Source organism: Malania oleifera, chromosome 13, assembly GCF_029873635.1.
Source record: "Malania oleifera isolate guangnan ecotype guangnan chromosome 13, ASM2987363v1, whole genome shotgun sequence".
Classification (NCBI taxonomy): domain Eukaryota; kingdom Viridiplantae; phylum Streptophyta; class Magnoliopsida; order Santalales; family Ximeniaceae; genus Malania; species Malania oleifera.
Genome location: NC_080429.1, coordinates 37,682,813 through 37,705,720, shown reverse-complemented (window position 1 = coordinate 37,705,720; position 22,908 = coordinate 37,682,813). Strand labels below are relative to the sequence as shown.

General features: G+C 35.5%; 1 protein-coding gene across 4 annotated transcripts; it reads left to right on the top strand.

The window, feature by feature from the left end:
• Positions 1-1,072: 1,072 nt before the first annotated feature.
• On the top strand, positions 1,073-21,851 carry LOC131145591 (alpha-mannosidase I MNS5). 4 transcript variants are annotated; one of them, XM_058094764.1, is made up of 16 exons: positions 1,096-1,375; positions 1,876-1,918; positions 2,003-2,068; positions 2,149-2,210; positions 2,357-2,456; positions 2,675-2,857; positions 11,871-11,919; positions 12,004-12,183; positions 12,453-12,573; positions 13,784-13,865; positions 13,950-14,035; positions 14,189-14,289; positions 19,353-19,494; positions 19,605-19,755; positions 21,079-21,290; positions 21,369-21,851. In XM_058094764.1, coding segments are annotated over exons 1-16 (1,716 nt in total). In that variant the 5' UTR covers positions 1,096-1,238; the 3' UTR covers positions 21,370-21,851. The 4 variants fall into 4 exon arrangements, with proteins under 4 accessions (XP_057950746.1, XP_057950744.1, XP_057950747.1 ...); XM_058094763.1 differs by having other exon boundaries at positions 1,073-1,375; positions 21,079-21,851; XM_058094762.1 differs by lacking the exons at positions 1,876-1,918; positions 2,003-2,068.
• Positions 21,852-22,908: the final 1,057 nt, after the last annotated feature.

The following is a 22,908-nucleotide window of genomic DNA, read 5'->3' as shown; positions in this document are numbered from 1 at the left end:
ATAATTTAAAATTTAAAATATGTTTAAAAATAATCTAATAGTACCCCTATAATAAAAGTAAGTATTCAAATATCACTTATTTTAAATATAACTAAACACCACTCAGAACTTTCAACACTTCTAGTTCATCACTTATTATCAGCATTTATTAAATTCAACATTTTTCTTTAAAAAAAAAAAATACTTCTACACAAGTGGTTCAAAACAATCCTAAGAATAATACACAAAAGACAAATGATACTCTTTTCATTAGTGACTAAAATTTCTTTAATTAGAGTTACAATTGCTATGACTTCGTTTGTAAGCTCTTTGTCGGTGTTCATTTTTTGACAAATAATTAAAACCTAATTTAAAACTCCGCATTGAGAATTAAAGTATTTAAAATCCTAGTTTTTTTTTTTGAGATTATTTTGTCATTTTAGCGTCTTTCTAGCTAACTTGACCTACTCGGGATTATTTACAATGGTCCAAAATAGTGAATAGAAATAGTAAATAACAATGCAGGAGTTTTAAGTGTTTTTTTATATGAAAATTAAGAAAAAATTTTATCTTCGAAGTTATTTTTGCAAGATAGTCATTTTTGATAAGATAGAAAAGGAGTGTTTCGTATTTGAAGAATTGTAATATTATCAAAAAAATTTCGAAGAAAAGCTCGTTTCTTATAATAGTGAAAAATAAGTTGTGCACGACACAAACATATCAGATCTACTAAAATGAAATGAGTTTGTGATTAATTAAAATATATTAATTACAGTATTAATTAGATTAGCCAACATGTTATTATGAATAATTTCTTCCATGAATTAATGATTTGATATATTACCTGCTCTACACAATAAGATTGGATCAATTACGAAATGCCACGTTATGCATGAGAGCCGCTCCCTCACATGGCCCTACCAAGTATGCCAGTCTAAATCATATTTGTCATAGGGGACCCATCAGGGTGAAGTGGCACCCTGCGATTGGCCAACCCAAGACATTTTCACGGATCCGTTCAATCAGAAAATGTCACATCAGCATGGTGGCCCGCGATTTGCCTGTGACGATAAAGATAATTCTTGCTTGCGACTTGCGAGTAACCAGACTCGGACAATGAATGGCAACTTCGCGGCTTTGGGATAAACTTTCCAGTCCGCTGTCGTGCTGCTTCTGCTTCACCCCAAATCTTCTCCGCTTCATCTTCCCCCCGTCCGGCTTCTGTGCTCAGTTTATCTGTTCAATTTCATCGAAGGAACATGTTGCCCCGCGAGTTTGGGAAATGGGTGTTCGTCTTCCTCGTCCTATCTCCCACCGTCTTCAACCCATCCGTGTCCGGACTCGATATTCGTTGGGCTTCGAAGAAGCGGCACATGAGAGAAAAAGTCCGCGAGATGTAAGTATGCTCGTATTTATGTTTGTGTATCGCCATGGCCCAGCTGATCTTCCCGGCTAAATTTAGCGAATTTATGATTTTTTTTTTCTCTCTAATGGGTCTTGTGTGTGTGTGTGTGTGTGTGTTGGGGGTGGGAGGTGTTTGAGTGTTGTTGGAATTACTTCTGGGAATTTTGAAAAATATCAATGGACGCGTTTACGCTTTATGATGTGTGTTGCAAATTTTAAGCTTTTGGTGAATGCTCTGTTTGGATTTGTTTTTTTTCTTTCTTTTGTCTTTTTTAGCTGGAATATCATCCATCTGATGCCACGGTTTAATTTGCGAAAGTTGAATTTGTGTTGGGCAAGTTTTGGAAATTCAATTTGGGTACCCGCATAGAGAAACGAATGGATTTTTTTTTACTAAATCCCATTTATTTAAATCTAATAATGCTTTGCTTATGGATCTGAGGACGCTATCGTTTTATGTTTTTACGGTGAAGTTGTTTCCTTCCCTTTCAGGTTTTACCATGCATATAACAACTACCTGACTTATGCATTTCCGGTTAGATTCTCCCATTTGTTTGTAAAAGATTCAAGGGGTGTGTCTTGATGCACAAGATATTAAATATGATTTTACTGTTTGCAGCATGATGAGCTAAAGCCTCTTACTAAGAGTTTCACTGACTCCCTTAGTGAGCTCGGAAATCTAAATGTAAATATTCTTATCGAAGAGATTAAGCACTTACATGATTATCAGTTCAACTGATTACGTTAGCTCTGTCTCGTTTTCAGCTTGAACATTTACCGCAAGACTATACTGGATCAGCCCTTACGCTAATTGAATCATTATCCAGGTATAATTTGCTGTATAGAACACAATTTTTTAGATTTACAATACTCCCAATTCCATGCTATGTATTTTTTGTGTTAGGAGTAGCATACTGTTTTTTTTTTTTTTTGTATTGGATTATGATTCTAATAGATCAAATATTTCTCTCAGCCTTGTTATTTTGGGTAACAACACCGAGTTTGGAAGGGCAGTTCTATGGCTTTCTGAAAATCTAACATTCGACGTTGATGCAAGGATAAATCTTTTTGAGGTATCTGATTCAGCACTCTGATTTTGTTTGAGTTAATTTAATCAATTAAAAGCTTCATACAATACAGCTATAATCTGTTTTAAGCTCCATTGTCATTATTCTAAGTGCTGTAGTGTTATTTATAAATTCCATTTGATAAATATGTTTTGATTGCATGAAGCACATGTAACTGGAAGAGTTTTAATGGTGTCCTTTTCCCCTTGATTGTTATTGTGTAGTGCAACATAAGAGTTCTTGGAGGGCTTGTTTCTGCTCATATTCTTGCAACTGATTCTACGAACAGGTTTCTTCAAGGAAATTACAAGAATCAGCTGCTTATTCTGGCTGAAGATTTAGGGCAGCGTTTTTTACCTGCATTTAGTACGCCCACTGGATTGCCTTATGCATGGATTAACTTAAAGGTACTACAAAAGTAATGCTTATGTTCAATGGAAGTGTTTTGATTCCAGAAGTATCTGTTACTAATATTTATGTTTGTACGGTAAATATAAAGTATTGTTTATTTCTGATTGCTGTGTATTTGATTAGTACCGCATATTGCATTTTTCAACCTACAAAAAATATTTATTGATAGATAGAAAATATTAACATTTTTGTAGGAATTAAATTTGTGCTATATATATTTTAACGAAATTTTTTATGAATATGTAATTGTTTCATTAGAAAACAACGACTCTCAAAGGGAAACAACTTGGATACTTTGGCAATTATTGTTCAATGGTTGGTATTTGACCTGCTAAAATGGAACACTGGACATGATGGGAAGGAATGCTTTGACTTTTGATTCCGTTTAATGATATATGTGTTCCTTCCTGTTAAAGATGAGAATATAAGTTCCAACAAGAAAGTGAATGGCTTCCTTTCTCTTGTCCCTATGAAGCCCCATGCCCTTTAGGAAAGACTCTTCTTCTTTCAAGAAACACAAACCTCCCACTTACTTTGAATAGCTGAATCTCATCAATATATTACATGAAGGGTTAGATGAGTTCTTAAAGTGTGTAGGCTAGCAAACAAGATCATGTCCATGAGTTGCTTCATAAATGAGAGAGTGCATTCATCTTGCTAAATCTGAAGAAATCCAACAACAGGGAAAATTATCAAAGATTTTGAAAGGAAGATGAGTTTCAGTTCTATCTCACATTGTGGAATGCTGCCCGTCTAGATATACCTGAGAGATGTCTTCTAAAAAAGGCACAAAAGAAACTGACCTCCCTTGAGGCTTACCAAAAAGAGACAGACCTCTCTTGACTTTTCAAAATTTTCATAGACCTCTTTTGAAATTTGATTTTTATGGATCTGTTGTAAGTTCACTATTAAGTAGTCAGTCATCAAAAAACATAAACCTCCTCTGAGGTTTGCTAAAAAGAAACGGACCTGCCCTGATGTTCTCGATAATTCCATAGACCAGGAGATTTGATTTTAGGGACACTATTACTCTTATCCTTGGCCAGGTTATGGTCAAAGAGAATACATGTAACTCGGTTTTCTTGGAGTGTCTTAGTTCTTCTTTTTTCCCTCTCTCTATCTTATAAAAGAAAAATATTCTTGGACCTAGAATATATGTGCTGAATACCTAGAATACTGGTGCTGGACAGTGGACCCAGCAGACCCAGATCCAAAGGCAGTGGAATTTTCAGTAAGTGATTTTAAAACATGTCTGGTGCTGGATAGCATGTACTACAAAAGCATTTTGAACCACAAGGGACTAATGTTGGTGGATCAACAATTTGCTTTAGATCCAACAAGCTTTCTTTCATGGAGAAGAAAGCTTCCAAGAATGCTCCATGCACAATTTTCAAGGGATATTCTCTTAAATAGCAGTGACTAACTCATGACTTGTCTGTAATCTGTTCATAACATGTCCATATCTTGTTCTTGGACAGCAATTTACAACTATATTTTTATCTCCAAATTACATAATCTTTCCATAAGCTGTTCCTGCAAATTACATTCATTTAAAATGACATGGAAGATCCACCTCTTTTTGGAAAACTTCAAAGAGTTCGGTGTCCTTTTCCTTCTCATTAATACACTAGCATAAACTATGAATGTATATCTCAAAGAATGTGAAATACGGTGTGCTACCTTTTTATAAAAACTCCATACCATTTGGGATGGTGCGGATTTATTGCATTAATAAAATCTCATATTTTATTATTCAATTTTTTTCCCTTCTCTTTTTATTAAGGTTTCTGTCACACAAATACCTGGTGCAGCTATGGATCAGTTTCTGTGAGATTAAAAGTAACAATATTCCAGCAATTGTGTGCACAATTTGACTAATTATATCTAAGGGTGCAAATATGTCAAATTTTATTGAACATTCACATGTTTATCTCTATTTAGGGTCACATCTTGGTGGTAAGAAACATAGGAAATAAATCAATAAATTTTCTCATACATTGTTAAAATCCCAAGTATCATTGTAAATAATAAACAAATTAGGAAAGTGGGTAAATGTGGGAGATTTGATATTATTCGGTAAGGGGATTGTTTCCTTGTTTAGAATAGGTGATTGCATTATATAAGATTGGGATGTACATATGAAAAAATTAATTCAATGTAATTGAAGGCTTCCGCTTACATGGTATTAGAGCTAGGGTTTCTTAACCTTAGCTAACAATGGCCAGCAGCACCAACAAAGGGGCAACCTCATCTGGAAAATCCCACAGGGATTCCGAGGTTACGTCCGCTGGGGGTTTGAATGGGCTGGACAATACAACCTTTCCACTCTCAGTGGAGAAATTGAACGGGAAAAACTTTTGAGAATGGGCTCAATCTATAAAGTTGGTGATTGAAGGAAAAGGGAAACTAGGTTACCTTACTGGAGAAAGGAGGAAACCTGACCCTACTGATGTTGTCGCCTTGCAAACATGGAGATCCGAAAACTCCATAGTCACGGCTTGGCTCGTTAACTCAATGAAGCCAGCGATTGGGAAAATATACTTGTTCTTACCCATGGTGAAGGATGTTTGGGACGCCGTTCGCGAAACCTACTCTGATGTTGAGAGCTATTCACAAATCTTTGACATCAAATCTCGGTTGTGGCAGATGAGGCAAGGTGATAGGCAAGTCACGGAGTATTTCATGGAGATGACCAATCTCTGGTAAGAACTCGATTTGAGCATTGACGAGGAGTGGGAGTGCTCCGGCCATAGCACACGATACCGAAGGAGGCTAAAAAACGAAAGGGTCTTCAAGTTTCTTGCCAGCCTCAACCAAGTTCTGGACGACGTGAGGGGACGCATCCTTGCTTGGCGACCTCTTCCTTCAACCCGAGAGGTCTTCGCAGAAGTTAAGAGGGAGGAGAGTAGGAGGCGTGTGATACTGAGGCCCCAAGGTGACCGAGTCGGGCTGGACCTATCCGTATCCGCCCCAAATTCAAATGGGAACACTAATGGGCTTGATGTCTCGGCCCCTATATCAAAAGGCCTAGGGAGATCCAGTCAACGACCACAAAAAGGTAAATTATGGTGTGAACATTCCCGCAAAACAGGTCATTCAAAAGATACTTGCTAGGAGATTCATGGAAAACTGACAAATTGGAAGCCGAGACAATAGCAAAAAAAATCGTGGGTACTAGGCGGGCACTGATGGGTCAACTGAAAAATTACAAGGAGAAAAAACCAATAATACCTCCCCAAGTAGTGCATTCAGTCCTGAGTAGTTAGATCAGTTGTATAAAATGATTTCGTCAATTCAAACATCGGGTCAGTCTTCCTCTGGTTCCCTGGCTCACCGAGGTAATTATTTGTCAGCCTTAAATACGACATCCTATTACAAATCTCCATGGATAATTGACTCGGGTGCATCTGATCATATGACTAGTTCTTATCAATTGTTTTCATCCTACTCACCATATGTTGGGAATTTGAGAGTAAAAATTGCAGATGGCTCCCTCTCACTAATTGCCGGTAAAGGAAGTATTCGCATATCTGACTCTGTAACTTTAAAATCTGTCCTACATGTTCCCAAGTTATCTTGCAACTTGTTATCCATCAGCCAGTTAACAAAAGATTCAAATTGTTTTGCTAAATTTGCTTCATCTCATTGTGTTTTTTAGGACCTGTCATCGAGGAAGATGATTGGCACTACTAAGACATATGAGGGACTCTACTACTTTGAGGAGGCTAGCTTGAGTGAACTATGCAATACTGCAATTTGTGATTCCGCATCTATTTCTAGAGATAGTTAACTTTTGTTATGGCATTCAAGGATGGGTCATCCCAAATTCCAATATTTAAAACGTTTGTTTCCTTCTATTTAAATAAAATGTCTTCTGAGTTTTAATGTGAAGTGTGTGAGCTTGCAAAACACCGCCGTACTTCTTTCCCATCATCCATATACAAACCTTCTCGCCCATTTACTATGATTCACAGTGATTTGTGGGGTCCCTCACGTTCCCTCAATCGCACCAATACAAAATGATTCGTTACTTTTATTGATGACCATACTCGTCTTTGTTGGGTTTAATTGTTGAAAGATGAAACTGAAATCCGCTCCATTTTCATCAGTTTTCATTCTATAATTCATATATAGTTCCAGACTCATATTCAAATTTTATGTACTGATAATGGTATTGAATATTTTAATACTATTCTAGGAACTTATCTTCAAGAAAATGGGATTGTTCATCAAAGTTCTTGTCTGGATACCCCTCAACAAAATGGGGTTGCTAAACGAAAAAATAGACATATACTTGAAGTAGCTCGGGCATTAATGTTCACTACTAACATGAAAAACTATTTTTGGGGAGATGTCATCTTAATAGCTACACATCTCATTAATCAAATGTCGAGTCGAGTACTTTCCTTTGCCACCCCTCTTCAGAAATTCTAGGAACACTTTCCTACCTCTCGACTCCCCTCTAGTCTCCAGCTGAAAATCTTTGGTTGTACTGCTTTTGTTCATGTTCACCCACGGGTATAAATTGGATCCCCGTGCCATTAAATGTGTCTTCCTTGGTTATTCCCCTACTCAGAAAGGCTACAAATGCTATGATCTTGTCTCAAAAAGGCTGTTTGTTAATCTTGATGTTACTTTCTTTGAAACCACTCCTTATTTCCCAAAGCCCTCTCTTCAGGGGGAGAAATGGGGTGAAGAGCGGTTCTCTGACTTCTTTATTATTGAATCCGCGTCATCTGAACCCGTACCACCTATTGAGCCTCCCATTACTTCATTCCCTGATCCATCTATCTAGCCTTCCATTTCATCACTTCCTGACCTGCCAAACACAAAAGAACACTTAACCTCAGGGGGAGATACAGGAAAGCAAAACAACACAGACATACTTGTTTTCTAAAGAAAGCTGAACACAAAGAACAGGGAGAATCTCCTACCTGAGGCACCAAGAGCGTTGGAACCGGTGATGACTCCGAATAACCATGAGTCCACGCCCAATCCTGATCTAGTAATTGAGCTTTCTTCTGATAATTTTGTACCTAATGATATCAATTTACCTATTGTAATTAGAAAACAAACCAAGTCATGTACTCAATACCCCTGGTCTAAATACATGTCTTATAAAAGCTTGTCTATAGGATATCGTGCTTTTGTCTCTAACCTTGACAGGATGAGAATTCCAAAGAACATTTAGGAAGCTCTAGAAATACCTAAATGGAGAGAGGCAGTCATGGAGGAAATGCAGGTCCTAGGAAAAAATGAAACTTGGGAGTTGATAAATTTGCTGAGAGGGAAGAAGCCAGTGGGTTGTAAATGGGTCTTCACAATGAAATATAAATCTAATGGGATAGTTGAAAGATATAAAGCCAAATTTGTTGCAAAAGGATTTACACAGACTTACAACATTGACTATACGAAGACATTTGCACCAGTGGCAAACTTAAATACAGTTCGGGTCCTTTTGTCCTTGGCAGCCAACCTAGATTGGCCACTACAACAACTTGATATTAAGAATGCATTTTTAAATGACGAGTTAGAAGAAGTATACATGACTATACCACCAGGATTTAGTGGGAAAGGTGAAGAAAACAGAGTGTGTAAACTCAAGAAGTCCTTGTATGGACTCAAATAGGTTCGACAGATTTGCAAAAGTAATAAAGAATCAAGGTTATCGACAAGGGCAATCAGATCACACCTTGTTCTTCCAACAGTCTGAAAGAGGTAAGCGAACAATTCTAATAGTATATGTTGATGATATAATCCTTATTGGTGATGATACAGTAAAGATGGAGAGATTGAAGAAAGTTCTGGCTGATGAATTTGAAGTTAGTGACTTGGGACAAATGCGGTATTTTTTGGGGTGGAAGTTGCGAGAATGAGAAAGGGAATTAGTGTTTTTCAGTGAAAGTATGTTACTGATCTCCTAATTGAAACTGACATGCTTGGATGCAAACCCAGCGAAACCTCGATTGAAGCAGTAAAGAGGGTTGAAGACTGTGGAATACCAGTTGAAAAGGAAAGGTATCCGAGATTGGTTGGCAAGCCAATCTACCTATCACATACTAGACCAGATATTGCATTTGCAGTCAGTGTAGTAAGCCAACACATGCATTCACCAAAAGAAGCCCACTTAGATGTCGTGTACAAGATCCTTCGATATCTCAAGGGATCCCCGGGAAGAGGACTCTTCTTCAAGAAATGTGAAAGCAAAGTAGAGATCTTTACAGATGCAGATTGGGCCGGATCAGTGGAAGATAGAAGGTCCACCACAGGTTATTGCACATTTGTTTGGGGAAATCTGGTAACTTGGAGAAGCAAAAAACAGAATGTAGTGGCTCGTAGTAGTGCTGAAGCTGAATTCAAGGTAGTTGCTCAAGGGATATGTGAAGGACTGTGGTTACGGAAACTATTGGAAGAATTTCAGGTCTCGGTGAAATTTCCTATCAAGCTCTATTGTGACAATAAGGCAACTATCAGCATCTCTCTCAATCCAGTTCAACATGATAGGACTAAGCATATGGAAGTGGACAGACACTTTATCAAAGAGAAAATTGAAGAAGGAATTATTTGTATGACTTATGTACTTACCAAGGAACAAACTGCAGATATCTTCACTAAAGGGTTGGGACGACAGAATTTTTATGATCTCATTAGCAAGTTGGAGATGATTAATATTTATGATCCAACTTGAGGGGGAGTGTTAAAATCCCTAGTATCATTGTAAATAATAAACAAATTAGGAAAGTGGGTAAATGTGGGGGATTTGATATTATTCGGTAAGAGGATTGTTTCCTTGTTTAGAATAGGTGATTGTATTATATAAGATTGGGATGTACATATGAAAAAATTAATTCAATGTAATTCAAGGCTTCTGCTTACATATATGCATCATTATTTTTGCAAATATTTATGTGTTGCGTTATTGAAGTATCTAGGAGAGAGAGGAGACATTAGAGGTGTGTGTGTGTTTTTGCTGTCTTTTGAAGTGAATAATTGCTTTGAAACGGAAAGGTCCACTTTTCTGTGCCAAAAGTATAGTTACTTTGGAAGTTTTCTATAGCCATCTCTTTTTTCTACTTTTGTGTAGCACCAATGCAGCCATAGTTGATCAAAGGTCTTAATTAATTCCAGCAGAAGGAAATTGTAAAAAGAAGAAGCAAGACAAAAATTATATTACTACAGGAGAATCTGATGGCTATCAATATGACACTAGTGGCTTTTTTTACTTATTTATTCTTTTAAACTTTAGGCAGAAATAAAGTTGGGGGATAGTGGCCAATTCATGGCAACCCTTCTTTTGTGTGACAGTAGGAGCCCTCTAGCACTGGGAATCAATGCCAAGAGGGGCCTAGATGACCAAGCACACAAGCTAACCATGAGCCCCCCTTTCCTTGGGGGCCCATAGAGCCACAATAGAGGTGGTTGATCCATAGCCGAACCTAGCCTCAATGAGGGCATAGTGGTAAAGATTTGGAGACTTGACATTCAAGATAATGAGTCGTCAATGCGACCACCCCTAAAGTTCAAATTTATGACCTTCCATTCTTTGAACTTTTTAGATACCTTTATCAATAAACACTATGTCATTCCAGGTGACGATGTAATTGGTTGAACCTGTTAGGTGGTCTAGGGCCTTCTCAATCCCAAAAGTTAGCTCATGGGGTGAGGTTTTCCCTCACACTTAATAACTGACCACCAGCCCCTTCCACAACTGATGTGGGATAATGCAATGATCACCCCCTCACACATCGGGGTCTCTCTCGGCAAGGCAACCATCGGGGTCTCCCCCGGCGTGGCACACTAGGGAGAATGTTGGACCATGGGCTCTGATACTAGTGTTGGGTGGTTTAGGATCTTCTCAACCCCAAAAGCTAGCTCATGGGGTGAGGTTTTCCCTCACACCACCAGCATCTTCCACAACTGATGTGGGATAACCCAACAGAACCCTAAGCACTTTCGTGAGAAAAGTTAAGTCCTCAGAAATCATGCTTTATTAATGATGTTTATTTTAAGCTATGAAATAGCTTTATTGGATTTTTTGTGTAGTACAAGTTTTTGTGCATGATCATACAGTAAGTTTTATACTAAGAACTTAAACCTAATGAAAATGTATAGGAGGCATTTACCGTTTAGGAATGGTAGTTCCATATTTTGACCGACTATTTTTCTCATAATCATGGGAATACCTGTGTTCAAAAGATAGGAACTTTCTTTAAGATGAGAGAGGCTTTTTACTGTCTTGCACTTTTGACAGATTAATTGCTTGTATGGTGCTGCCTCCCATCATTTGGGTTGCAGGGCTTGGAACTTTTGAGCTGATAATCTTGTTGACTTTACAATTTCTGTCATTTAGCCTAAATTCCTTATTTAATAATAAATGCAAAAGGTACACAGTGAATACGTAATGCTGCTTTGGTGCATCAAGCTTTTGATATTTTACCTTTGGAGGTTTTTTAAGATGTTGAAAGGAATGCTGTAGTTTTGAGGTTGAAGTTGATGGTAACATTTGTGTTTGGACTGGAATCATATCTAGTCCTTTGGATGGCTCTTTTCTAGTTCTTTATGGATGCAATTGGGAGGTTGTTTCTTTAGTTGCTTTGTCATGTGCTTGTTGGCAGTGTTCCTCTTTCTGATTTTGTTTTGATCTTTTTGATCTTGTTGTATTTAGTTCGCATAGAGGGATCCTCACCCCTTTCCACCTTTTTCTTTAATAAAATTCCATTTATTAAAAAAAGGTTGAAGTATGAACATTTTGATCCTGATACTCTTGTACAAAATGTAATCACTTAAAAGCTCTAGAGCAATTTCATGCTAAAGCATTTTTTGACTTATATGTTCTGAAATGATTTTGTGCTGTTATTCTCCTTTTCAATTAGTCTATTCAATTGAAATTTACTTCTTGCATAGTCTTTTCAATTAAGATTTACTGTCTCAGAAAGTATGAATGTGGTTTGCTGGTTTTTATGTAAGAGGAATTTATGACACCACATCAATACAAAATTGTTTGGACAGTATGGAGTCATGGAGAATGAGACAACTGAAAGTAGCACATCTGGGTGTGGTGAGGAGCTTACCTTTAACTATTTGATGAAGTTATTAAAGAATGTGTTTCATGATGTTGACTGATTATCAATTTTTGAACTAGGTTCACTGATTCTTGAAATGGGAACACTATCACAATTAACTGGTGACCCCAGATATGAAGCTGTAGCATTGCGTGCTCTTCGTAAGCTATGGAGTATGCGAAGTTCATTGAATTTATTAGGAACTACATTGAATGTTTCAACTGGGGAATGGATAGAATATTCATCCGGCATTGGAGCTGGTATGCTCTCTGAGACATATTACTTCTTGAAATGTATAGAGTGCTCATCTGTCACATAGCTGATGAGTTTGCTGAAATTTTCCAGCTTCAATTAACTATGTTAGATAATATTGTATTTTAGCCACAGAAAAAGGCTAATGTAGTATTTAGATTCCATTTTTTAATTAAAATTATTTTTTTTGTTGCTGTGTAATTTCATTGCAAGGCCAGACTGTTGTATTCATCTAATCTTCTAAAACTTCTCATGCTGGATTCTGAACTTCTTTTAGGGGTTGATTCATTCTATGAGTATCTAATGAAAGCCCACATTCTTTTTGGAAAAGAGGAATTCTGGAGAATGTTTCATTCAGCTTATCTTGCTGTGCAGAAATATTTCAGACACGGCTCATGGTACTGGATTGAGCTTTCATTTTCAAGTTTATTTGGGTTTTTTCTTAATGTTAATTTTTTCTTTTGAAGCCATAGAGGTATGGTTTGGTTGATTTCTCTTTTTCATTGTCTTTACTTGTTCCTCTTTTTTTTCACTCTTGCCAAATAAAGAATATCACCTTTTCCAGAACATTTTGGGTTTTGAACTGCATAACTGCCTTAAACATCGAAAATTATGCAGAGATTTGAATATTTTGCTTCACCTGTTACCTGCCTTGATTTTAGTAGTGAATAATAAAACCTGGAGGTCCTGGACAATTTCTACCTTCTTAAGGAAGGTTTATGGCCTGTTGATTTATGCGTCTTCACTACGATGTTTGTTATTTTTTTTTTTGAGTCAATAAATGGACAGGCCAAAATATTCACTTCTGAACTAAAAAAGTTGTTAAGATGAGCATCTTTTCAAATATTTTACGAAGTTTTTTCTACAATTTTAAGGTAGATTTTTGAATTTATAGATGAGTTCATACACACCCATGGTCCTACATGCATCCCCTTCCTCCATACATACACAAAATCTACTGCATTCCGCATGGTTTGAATTTGACTACCATACCAATTTACTCTTTAAGTAGATTATGATTATTTAGATAAACAGAAACAGTGCAGAAACGTAGGGAAATGGTATTTTATCAATTTTACATCTTTGCTACTTTTTTTCTGATAGAAAAAGAAATATATTGAGAGAGAGAGAGAGAGAGTAGAACTTGGGGGAGAACATAGAGTCCCCAAATGAAGAGGGGGAAAAAACCAAGAATAAAATGAAAGAGCCTAACACAATCTATTTCAAAAAATCGCTTTTAATCCCTGTCCATCATGATTGTTGAACACTTCAAATCATCACTGTTCTTGATAAAACTAATAGTTTTTTCTATGTAGTATTGCTATTAACTTCTCTGGCTTGTGCCTTTCTTTATGTTTCAATTTTGCAACTAGCAGGAATAGCAGACAAACACAGCACTTGTTTTATGTTGATGCAAATTTAAAGGGAAAAAAAAAATCAGAGCATCAAATGCCTTCGATTAAATTCAGATATTATTGTGGGTAATTTCAAATATATGTACATAAGAAAAAATGTGATTGTAAAGATCTATATTTAGCTATAGATGATTGATTTTGACTTGGTGGACCTCTAGGATTTTTTTTTTAAGTACTGTATTATACTTTTTAGGTATCATGAAGCTGATATGAGGACAGGAAGAGCAACTTATTGGCAACTTACAAGCCTTCAAGCATTTTGGCCTGGTCTACAGGCAAGTAGCTGAAGACTTCAACATATTCTTGCGTTATACTAGCCTCATGAAGAATTTTTTTAATCTCATGTTTATGCTAAATAGGTCCTTGTTGGGGATATTTCTGCTGCTAATTTGTCGCATCGTGAGTTTTTTCATGTATGGGAGAGGTTTGGAGTACTGCCAGAAAGGTAAGATGTTTTAAGTCTTTTTTCTAGGCTGTGGTCTTACTTCGACAATTGTTAAATATGATGGTTTGAGCTTATCTTGGTTTGTGTTCTGTAAATTGCAATTGTATCTCTTTTTCTTTATAAAAGGCTAACTGTAATTTTACGAATAATTAGGTATCTGCTGGATTATCAAATGTTGCATCCTACAGAGAAATATTATCCTTTGCGTCCTGAATTGGCAGAGTCCACATTTTACCTTTATCAAGCAACCAAAGGTTGGTAATCTTATTTAACAATAAATTTCCCTTTAAACTTGATTGCAGAAGTATTTTTTTTTCTTGCGTCCTGAATTGGCAGTGTCCATATTTTACCTTTACCAAGCAACCAAAGGATGGTAATCTTCTTTAACAATACATTTCCTTTTAAACTTGATTCCAGAAGGGCTTTTTTTTTTTTTTTCTTTCACTTCATGGAATCTCTTTCTTATTCAAAAAGATGTTTGTAAGCATATGAAACTTTCACTTGCAATTCTGAAGTGATTTGATGATAGAATATGTGCTGCAAATGCAAGCCTAATCTGTGTGGTAGTAGGAGAAAGCAGAAGGCCGTCATGGCACACTTTAGGCTTACTCATTCGATGCTTTCTTATTAAACATTTATGTACAATACAAATCACAAGAAAATATGTAGTTTTCTCCTGCTGTTGTTACTAATTAATAATTTAAAAGGGTTATTGAAGAGATTGCTGTATTTTCTTGGACTCACATTGAAGATAATTTTATATCTTTAAAATATATTACACTATAGTAACAAAAAGTACACCATAAAATACTGTTCAAAAGTTCAGGGTGTTGGTGGTGGTGGAGAAACATGGAGATGTGAAGGAAACAGAAGATTATTAGATGAAAGATAGTTGATGAGAGCACTCTTAATGAGTGTCTCAAAGGCATTTGTTAGGTGATTCATGAGGTAAAAGCGTGCAAGAAAAATCACAAACAGGCTACGAATATACATATGTATGTCATAAAAGACATTATTGGTGTGAATTTTTGCAGTTTCTTTCACTTCTTTAGCTTAATTTCTCTTCAATCCCTTCATTGTAGCTTGAGAAAGAAAGAGTGAAGCACTTGGAATTCTGTATTTAAGGAGTAAAATAATGAAATAGGGTTGAGTTTGCTCATTTTTTAAAATTAAGAGTTCAAGCAAGATAAACATGGTCAACTTCCTAAAGACATTCATATTAAAGTGTGCTTTGGCAACGTTGTTGGAAGGAGGCAACTCTTGTAGTTTGAAGCTTGGACATGCTCATCTAGGTGATGGTGCAAATCACTAATGATTTCCTCTTTTGGATCATGATCCATAGTCCTTTTGAGCTTTACCATCATGTTTAACTATTAGTTATAAGATCCTGTTATACCGGGTCAGTTTCTCGCTTCAGAAGCTCAATTCAATGCTTCCTGCACAGAACGTTGAAAAAGAACTTGCTGCTGTCACGACATAATCTCACTCCCTTCACGATAGTACGTCATTCTGATAACTATAAACCTGAAATTATGTCGGTGGTTGCACATTTAGGGGGTGCTTGGTCCACAAAATCAAAAATATTCCCATGGAATGACATTCCTAAGAATCTCATTCTTGGGAATGGAATGCCTGCCTGGTGAATTTTTTTTGTCTGAATTCTAAGGACATAATATGCCCATGTCAGTGATTGCTTCAACATGGGAACCTTGGCAGGCATTTCATGACTATTGTACCTTTGATATATGTATAAATAATATATGAAGAATCATATTTCAGCCTAAAACCCTGCTAAGAATATGGACCTAATTAAATCCATGTCCTAATAATTTCAACCATCCTAAATTAAAAAAATAAAAATAAATTCAATACTGAATAATCTAATTAGCAAGAATAATTGGCTGCAATATGATCTCAAAATTTCAACCATTAGATTATTATTATTTTAAAATTTTAAGAATCACTGTATTGCTCAGAGAGGCAAAACTGCCAAAACTGTACAAAGAATATACAGAGCAACTACCTGACAGCAAAATAAAAAATCATGCAGGAAGTCAAAGCCTTTAAGGCCTGTGCATCTATCTTTTACATAAAAAAATGATTTGACTAGAAATTTTAGCTGTGCTGATAGTCTCCCCTTAAAAAACAAGAAGATTTTGAGTCTTCCAGCACCAGTAAATGGAGGTGGTCCTGACTAGTTTGCAAATCTCATCAAAAGTAGTAGAGGCTGAGGAAGAATCCAGTTGAGGTTGGTTTCGAGAGGCTCCATGGATATTGAATTCAGTTGTGGCATCCACAAAATTTTCCCAAAACACAGACAATAATTTTTTTTATTTATTTATATTATTATTTTTAAAATATAATAATAGCATGTGTTAATACTATATAATAAGGGCTTTAATGTCCAACTAACAAAAATAGACAATTTGGCTCAAAGTTGGATTCCTCTGGAATGGGATTCTCATGAAACTTACCCATGTTAGAGGATGAGAATGGGATTCCCATGTTTGTGGAAATTCTTTGTTCTAAGGGACCACGTCAAATTTTAGCTCCAAAATAAACATGGGAATGGGATGCCATGGACATCACACACTCAAGAATGCTGAAAGATTTCAAGAACCAAATGCCCCCTTAAGGGTACTAGTAAATATTCTACATGTTGTACGCGTGATTGAAAGTGAATAATTTTGAAATATATATTTAGTTAACTTTTAATATAGTTTCAATATTTTTAAAACGTGGTCATAATTAATGTATAAATTGAAACAATAATACTCAATATTGTTTATAGAAATTTAGATTTGCTTTGAAATTATAAAATAATGACAAAAACATGGGATATTGCTACATTGGCATAATACAAATACAAAGATACGACAAATCCCAAAAATATGGGACAAGATATGTCAGGAGCACACTAACAAAAGTTATATAATATTGTATTTAAATGCATGACATATTACAAATGTTGAATGTTAATATTTACGTAACACTAAATAACAAAATCTAATAAATAAACATGCGTTATATTCTTTCTTTTTTATTTTGTAATAAAGCTTAATGTATATGTATGCTTCTATGAAAATGTTAGCAAATTTATTATATTATTTTGAAAAAATTAACGTTTAATAGCTTTTGTGAATATGATTTTTATGAATATAATAGTGTGTGTGTGTGTGTGTGTGTGTGTGTGTGTGTATTACAAACATGTTTAAAAATTTGTGGAGGATTATCAGACATTAGAATATATATTTGAAATTATAAACATATGTATTAAGTAACTGATACCTACATATGTACCAAAGGAGTTCTTCAATGTTATCCTGCATACATTTTTACAAATTGATAATACCTTATTATGGTCATGATTATTTTGATTTGATGTTTATATGATGTTTACTAATATATTACATTGGCCTTATATTCAAAATCTAGAAGAAAAAATTATATTGCACAGACAAATATGGTGCGGTCCTTATTGACAATAAAAGAAAAGAAAAAAGAAAAAGTGAGTACAAAATTATTATGTAACAGGAAGTACAGATATAGTAAATTATTAGAATAATTATTTCAATATGATATTTTAAAAGATATGTTTACACATAATATGTTACAATTATATTATTATATGATGAGGGTGGGACTTGACAATGGTAAGAGGTTTCTCCTTTGTGGCCATTCGGTCATGGGTTCGTGTCCATGGAAATAGCCTCCCTGCATAAATGCAGGGCTCAGGTTGCGTACAATGTGATGACTCTCCCCTACTCTTGAAAAGCAGGGAGCCTTGTGACACAGGACACCCTTTTTATATTATTATATGATAAGCATATGTAAGTTATTTTGGAAAAAAAAATTTGATGTTAACATTTAACATTATTTCTATTTTTTAAATAATTCAACTTTATAAGATGCATTTGTTCTGCATCTAAAATCTTTATTGTATAATAATCATTTCTTAATTTTTTTTTGTAAGGGTAAGATGAAATTTTATTTGTGTATCAAATTGATGTTTTTGTGTAAAACTAATATTGACATTTTGTGTCTCATATTTGGGAGTTATGCTTTTCATACGTAAAATACCGATATAAGATTAATGTACAGAATAAATTATTATAAAAAGACCATATTAAATAGTTTTAATACACAATTCTTTTATATAAATTGTGAGTCATAAGCTAAAATATTCTAATTGCTATTTTTTATTTACTTATAGTCAATTAAGGAATTTCTTCTATTTTCAAACAAATTTGGCTTTTATTATCGTTAAAATACCTGTGTGTTTATGATTTTATTCCTAAATTTTGTCTTTTATAATATATATTATTGTTCTTTTAAATGATATTAGGCACTAAATAATTAGAAAATGTTAGAGAGGTTCGTACCTTGTTATTTAGCATGTAGGATATAGTTACTATGAAAGCTTGATATACATTGTTGACCCACAACCTAATAGCTTAAGCTTTTAGGTGAAGTAGTAATCTAACATGGTATCAGAGTTGGTTACTAGGAGGTCCTAGGTTCTAGTCTTATTGCCCGCGTTTATTGTGTGGTATTTAAAAAAGTTATTGTATTCCCTATAATGGGTGAAATTATTGTGTCTTTATCTCTCCACGTGCAGTCGGGCTGCACGTGCGGGGGAGTGTTAAAACTTGATATACATTGTTGGCCTACAACCTAATAGCTTAAGCTTTTAATTGAAGTGGTAGTCTAACCTTTTTACTTTTATTTCTTTTTAACTAAATGGACTTTCTTTTTTAAGTTCAAAGAGTAATCTATCTAAAAATAATTTTATCTTTTTTTACTTTTTTAACTAAAAGAACTTTCTTTTTCTTTTTTTCTTTTTTAAGTTCAAAAAATAATCTATTTGAAATAAAAATTTTAAATGTAAGTTTATATAATTTTGGTTAAGTTCCTTTATTTTAAAAATATTGTCTTACTTTTAAAAGATAAGGATATTTTGTCCACAGAATGATTTATGCTCTGTACTTCTATACTAGTATGAATTGGATAGAGATAGAATAGAACGTAAGTTTGCTATGTTGGGATTGTTATGGTAGTTATGTTTGTTGGTGTGTTCGAGCTAGATATATTCAATCATAAATATTGCATCTTAGTTTGTATTTACAGCTCTGTTCATATTTTTTCATTATTATACATAGTCTATATAGATGCTTCTAACTGTCAACTCTTCTACATCTCCTTGCTTCCATGCATGTGCACCTGCTTCATGTAACTATGCTTTAAATAGATTGATTTTTACTGCTCTAATTTTATTTTATTTGCATTTTGTTTCTCTCTATCTTGTGCATATTATCAGATCCATGGTACATCAAAGTGGGTGAATCAATTGTCAAGTCTCTTAATTTATACACTAGAGTTGAAGGCGGATTTGCAAGCATTAAAGATGTGACAACCATGCAATTGGAAGATCATCAACATAGTTTTTTCCTTGCAGAAACGTAAGAAGTCTATACTTCTTTCCTCGCAATATGAAGAAACATATTGGCTCTACAATCTTGTGTGGCACCAAGAAAATCTTATTTGAAATGATGTCGTCTTTTTTGTGTAGGTGTAAATATTTATATCTTTTATTTGACGATTCATTTTTGGCTGATCGGAATTATGTGTTCACAACCGAGGGTCATCCTCTTCCCGTTTTAAGTTCTTGGCAGGAAAAGCTTCCAGAAGCATACATTCTATCCAACTGGACTTCTATCAAGGTATATTTTTACCCTTTTTTGGCATGTATCATGATTTTCTTTTGAATGAAGAAATCCACGGCTATAAATTTAGACACAACTCTTGATCCTGTTAATGGCTCTGCCAGATATAACCTGTCTGGCAGATTAATTCTATACATGATCCTTAGATCTTATAAGGGGAAAAAAGCATTACCATTTCTTGGTCACAATGCCTTGCAATTCACAGGCCAACATTTTGGCTACAAGTGAGCTTGTAGTAGGAAGTATTGTAGTGGGATAAGGACCTGCTTGCCTTCGTAATCATTTTTAAGCTTTGGGCTTCCATTATTCGACTCTCACACTCCATGTTTGTTGAAATCTTTCTCACAAATTTGTTTTTTTATATATTCTTTGTTTGGGGTTTGGGGGGGGGGGGGGGGGGGGGGGGGGGTGGGGGGATTGAAAGAAGAATTTTGTGACCTCTTATCTTGGCATCCCCAGTTTACTTGCACTTTTTGACTAATTGGTTGTCTGCTTTTTTGATATGTTCATTTCCTCCCCCCCCCCCCCCCCCCCCCCTTTTCATTGCTTTTTTTTTTTTTTTAATTGGTGAAAGAGTGATAATTTGGTGCAGTAGGCTAAAAGTACCTAAAACAGTGCTCTGTTCCAGAAAATTTGTCTGTAGAGAAGTTATGTGTTGATTCCATTTTTCACTAAACTTGCAGTGTGAATGAGGTTTTTGGTTCATGTAAGAAACTCTTTCCTTGTTTGTCCATCTTTTTTATTATGAAAGAATGGTTCTTAGGTGCAGTAGGCTAAAACATTGCTCCGTTCCAGAAAATGTATCTGTTGAGATGCGATCCTACCTTTCATTAAACTTTTCATGTGAATTTAAGGTTTTTGGTTTATGCAACAAACTCTTTTCCACGTTAGTCCATCTGATCGTTTGTAATGGAATGCAAACTTGCAGTGTGAATTTGAGGTTTTTGGTTCATGCAAGAAACTCTTTCCTTGTTTGTCCATCTTTTTATTATGAAAGAATAGTTCTTAGGTGCAGTAGGCTAAAACATTGCTCTGTTCCGGAAAATGTATCTGTTGAGATGCGATCCTACCTTTCATTAGACTTTTCATGTGAATTTAAGGTTTTTGGTTTACACAAGAAACTCTTTTCCATGTTAGTCCATCTGATTGTTTGTAATGGAATGAAAACTTCAGCCTAGTTTGTCCTATGATCTCAATTGGAAAATTAATTGGGTGCATGTTTTAGCATAAAATGCGACCTTGTTTCTACTCTGTTCAAAATAGTGGCATTAACTTACAAGCAATGGGGGTTATAGACATTGACGTTCTTACCTGGTGCAGAGGGAAAGGCAAGGAAGGCAAGCAAGTGCCATGTCTCTGCAAGTTTGTCCAGCTAATTTGAAGTTGAAAGATGGTGGCAAACAGGTTGAGAGTGCTTGCCATGTACCCGATGCTTTTGCTGACCACAGGTGTATAAATGATGATGACTGTGGAGTTGACTCAACCACTTGTAGGCGAAGATCATGCAGCATGGCTGGCTACTGCGGGCTATGGTTGTTGATTTGATACATATTCCTTCCACCTTGGTTGTTGATTTGATATCCTTACACCTCAGATTCTTTCTGCCACAGAAGAAATAAATTTGAAGTCCCATGGTGTACTGGAAAGCTATGCTAGCGTGCAAAGATAATTTCATTATGCTGACCAGTATGCAAGCCAGCATCAACAAGAACAGCAACATAAACTACTTATCACCCAGTGTGCAAGACAGGCTCCTGCTCCGCATCATATGGCATGAATCTGTGCGCTGTAGGCTTGGGTCTAGCACACTTACAATTGATAGGATAGAGGTATGTAATCTGACACTGATATTTAATTATATACGAAAGGAGAAAGGATTGGTTTTGTACATTTGCAAGGTTCCTGTGAAGTACAGAAATTTTGTAAAATTGAATAATGTGCGAGTACTAAACCTGCTGATGGCAACTATTACATGTTTTATTGAAAAAGCGATCCATGTATCTTTTTTAACCACCACCTCCCCTAAAAGCGTTGCTATAGTGGGTGTAGCTTTATCAAGGTGAATGAAATCAATCTGTTCATTGTTTCAATCATTTACCCTGCTCTTCCTGTGTTGATTACTTCTAACAAATGCATTCGGTTGTATGTTTAATTTCCTCCACCTCTCTTATCCCCTTTTATGCTACATTTTTCTCTCTTTGGGAGCGTTTTTCTTGATTACTCAGCTCTCAGTGGCATTAAGCTAGGTTGGTCTTCTATTGCCTGGCAAATGGTTTCCTTCAAATGAATTGTATTTGTTGTTGGGCAATCCTTGCAGCTTGTTGCAGCGAAAATTCATCTACCCCAAGCATGGTAAGCCCTGCTGACAGCCCAGGAAGAAAATTTTTTTGGGAGGCCCCCACTCACCTTTTGGGAACTCTTCTGACACTCCAAATACAAGGAAGAAGTGATAATACAAATAGGAATTGTGTTACCTGCCTCTACCAATTCAAGTTGTGGGATATATAGTTTGGACCACTGCTAGGACCACTTGAATTCCTGGTTCTAAACTTGTTGAATAAATTCCCTTTAGACGCCATGGTGATGTCATGTGGCTTTCACATGCTTCTAGTTGTGTTCGGATCTTATCATTAAATGGTTAGATCTTCTGAGAGTATGCAAGAATAGAATGGGATGGAATGAAACTAATCTTTTTGTTTTGATCTTGTTGACATAATTTTCAATTCCATTCCACTCACTCAATTCAATTGCAGCATATCAAACACTGCATTAGAGAAGATGAGCTAGGTGAGGTGCCCTTAGGGCTGAGGGGTGTACTTGTTTGGTAGGTTAAGATTAAACCAAACGAGTTGTTATAGTTAACTTATTTCGTATGTGACTTAGACAAGATTAGGATGAGTGGAATTACTTTTTCATTACTAGGTCTTTACCCAAGGACGCCTACAAAATTCTAAACCTTTGTTTTTTTTTTTTATCGTAAAGTTAAATGTATTGATCAAAGTGTATATTTACAACTACACTGGACATTCCCAAGCCTAGGGAATTAAACCTCATCCCAAATGCATGACATTATATCAAAAATGAAATTACATCACAGCAAAACTCCATAGTCAAATACTACAATCTACAAATCCAAAATGCCCAATTACA